This window comes from Trypanosoma rangeli (assembly GCF_003719475.1).
Source record: "Trypanosoma rangeli strain AM80 chromosome Unknown Tra_15.4_contig_00183, whole genome shotgun sequence".
In the NCBI taxonomy this organism is placed as follows: Eukaryota; Euglenozoa; class Kinetoplastea; order Trypanosomatida; family Trypanosomatidae; genus Trypanosoma; species Trypanosoma rangeli.
This window is the reverse complement of record NW_021705927.1, coordinates 36,996-39,206: the sequence shown is the minus strand read 5'-3', so window position 1 is coordinate 39,206 and position 2,211 is coordinate 36,996. Positions and strand designations below refer to the sequence as shown.

Here is a 2,211-nt window from a genome sequence, read left to right as displayed (position 1 = left end):
GTGCGGCTGAAGGCGCTCCAGACGATTGCTGGGCGTTGGGATGTGTCCGTCTTTTTGAAGAGTTGGGAGGAGACGAAGGACGTCTGCGAGACTTTGATTCGCTGTATCGTCGCGGGGCAGCTTCGCGTGACTGCGCGCAAGGCTGAGCAGCGGGGCGTGTGTGAGGCTGGCGGTGTTGGGGCGTTGCTTGGCGCGGTGGACACGCACGGGTCCTTGCGGCCGAGCTTGACGTCCGCCCTGCTGGTGCCGGTGCTGCGAGACCACCAGTTGCGTTGCATTTTTGAGTCCGAGTGACCGTCGACGAGCGACGGCGCGATAGCTGTGCGCCGTTCGTCCCCTGGTGATTTTCGCGTGTAGTTGCGTGGCCCCTGGTTTTGGCTGTGTGGGCTGCGGGTGCCTTTTCGCGGTGGAGGTTGCTGCCACGCGGGTCGCCGTGCATGTCTGTGTGCGCCTGCATCTGCATGGGCCTGTGCTTGGCTGCGGTTGCTCCCATCGTGTGCGTGTGTGCGGGTGACCATTTCGTCTTTTTTTAGAGCTTTATCCGGAGTCACTTACGCGTGGCTGCCGGATGTATGAGAGTGGGCGGCGGCGCGGTGGAGTGGCGCCATGCTCAGTGTTTCTTTGTTGTGGGGTGTCGATGCGCATTGCGTCGGCGCTGCTGGCCCCAACCGAGTGGCGGTATGTGCCGGATTTCGATTTTTTAAAATTTTATTTTGGGTTTCGCCAAGGCTTGTGTGTATGAGAAGTGCCTCTTGTTGTTGCTGGTGCGTCCATTTTTTTTTCTGTTGCGTGCGTGTTTGTGGCTACCTGGAGCATGTGGACGTCGCAGTGTGTTTTTGCCTTTTCCCACACACCCATTATCGCTCATAGGAGGGAGGGTCTCACGTGTTATCACAACTTCTCGAAAGGCTCCACGGTTGCGGCTACTGCCCAGATGAATCCAGTTTACGCGTTGCTGGAGTTGGAGGTGCGGCGAAGGTGCCTGGGATGTGAGGCGGAGAGTGCGGCGAAGGAGAAGGGGGAAGAGCGACAGTGCCGGGCAAGGGAGATTGTAGACGCCATTGAGAGAAAGCAAGCGTTGCTGCTCAACTCGCTGGCGCAGCGCTTTGTGTGCCCCGCATCGGAGTACCCGCCGACAGCAGAGCTGCTGGAGGCGGCAGAGGTGTTCACAAATCTGCTGCGGGATGTTGTGCAGCAGGGGACACTTGTGTCGTTGTATCGCGTCGCAGGGGACGCCTGTGGGCCCCGGCGAGGCCCCGGTGCCAGGCAGCCGGGTGAGCGGGAGTGCGCGGACAGCAGTAGAGGGCGCCAACGCGGGGAGGAGGGACGCCGTCAGCGCCTCGCTGCTGGTGGGAGCTTGGTGGGTGCGTTTGGCGCGATTTCGGCGAAGCTGGTGCGGGAGACCCACTTGGGGCCGGGTGCGGAGGTTGACTACACGCCCTCCTTTGAGCAGTGGGATGCGGAGCTGCAGGCGGCGCTGCACCGTGTGGGGGATGTCGTCAGTCAAGCTCACAACGAGATGCTGGCCGTTCTCAATGCCCTGAGCGATGGCCGCTTCCCGTACCTGACAAGTGACGTGGCCACGTCCGAGAGCCCGCCGCTGTGGACGGAAATTGTCCGCCTGCTTGAGGATGCGTTTGAGTCCGTTTTGATCGACACGGTGCAGCTGATGCTTTGGTGCATCCACCAGCACCTCCTGGGCCATGAAGGGCTGGCCTTGCGTCCCCTCTTTACGGTCAAGGCTCTCTGGTCGTATTCGTCGCCTGGCGTTGTCACGTGCCCGCAGCCGCCGGAACTATACGAGCGCCTCATGCGGCGAACGAAGAAGGAGCTGATATGGATTGTCGTGCCGGAGTTTCGCCTGAGTCAGATGACGAAGCGGCAGGTGCCGATGCTTGGGCGCATCAAGCGGTCGATGTTGCGGTCCACCTTCATGGAGGAGGCGGGGAATAAGCGGCTGTGGGAGGCGATACACTATGCCGCAAGCCGGCGCTGCGACGAATTACGAGAGGCTGTGGAGGGCTTGACCGGCACGTATGGCTTCTACTTTTCTCATGACGAGGAGTATTATGTCCAGCTGGGTGCTCAGCGCCTGCGGGAGGCGGTGAGTGCGCTGCGGCATGATTGCGTGGATCTCGTGCTGCCCGTTGGCGCTGGCTCATTTGCAGTGCAGACTGGGGTGCTGCAGCAGACGGCGCTCTGCAAACTGGA

General features: G+C 61.2%; 2 protein-coding genes across 2 annotated transcripts in view; one reads left to right on the top strand and one right to left on the bottom strand.

Annotated features, from left to right (window-relative positions):
• Positions 1–2: 2 nt before the first annotated feature.
• On the bottom strand, positions 3–518 carry TraAM80_05560 (uncharacterized protein; the record flags this gene model as incomplete). The annotated part of the gene is made up of 1 exon (XM_029382434.1): positions 3–518. A coding segment is annotated over one exon (516 nt), but the record flags the coding sequence as incomplete, so codon positions are not given.
• A 296-nt stretch (positions 519–814) lies between these two features.
• Positions 815–2,211, top strand: part of TraAM80_05559 (uncharacterized protein) — a gene marked incomplete at both ends in the record, with an annotated part of 1,467 nt that continues 70 nt past the window's right edge. Inside the window, one exon of the mRNA XM_029382433.1 lies at positions 815–2,211. This exon is cut by the window's right edge and continues 70 nt beyond it. Within this exon, the coding sequence (XP_029237737.1) occupies positions 815–2,211 (1,397 nt within the window).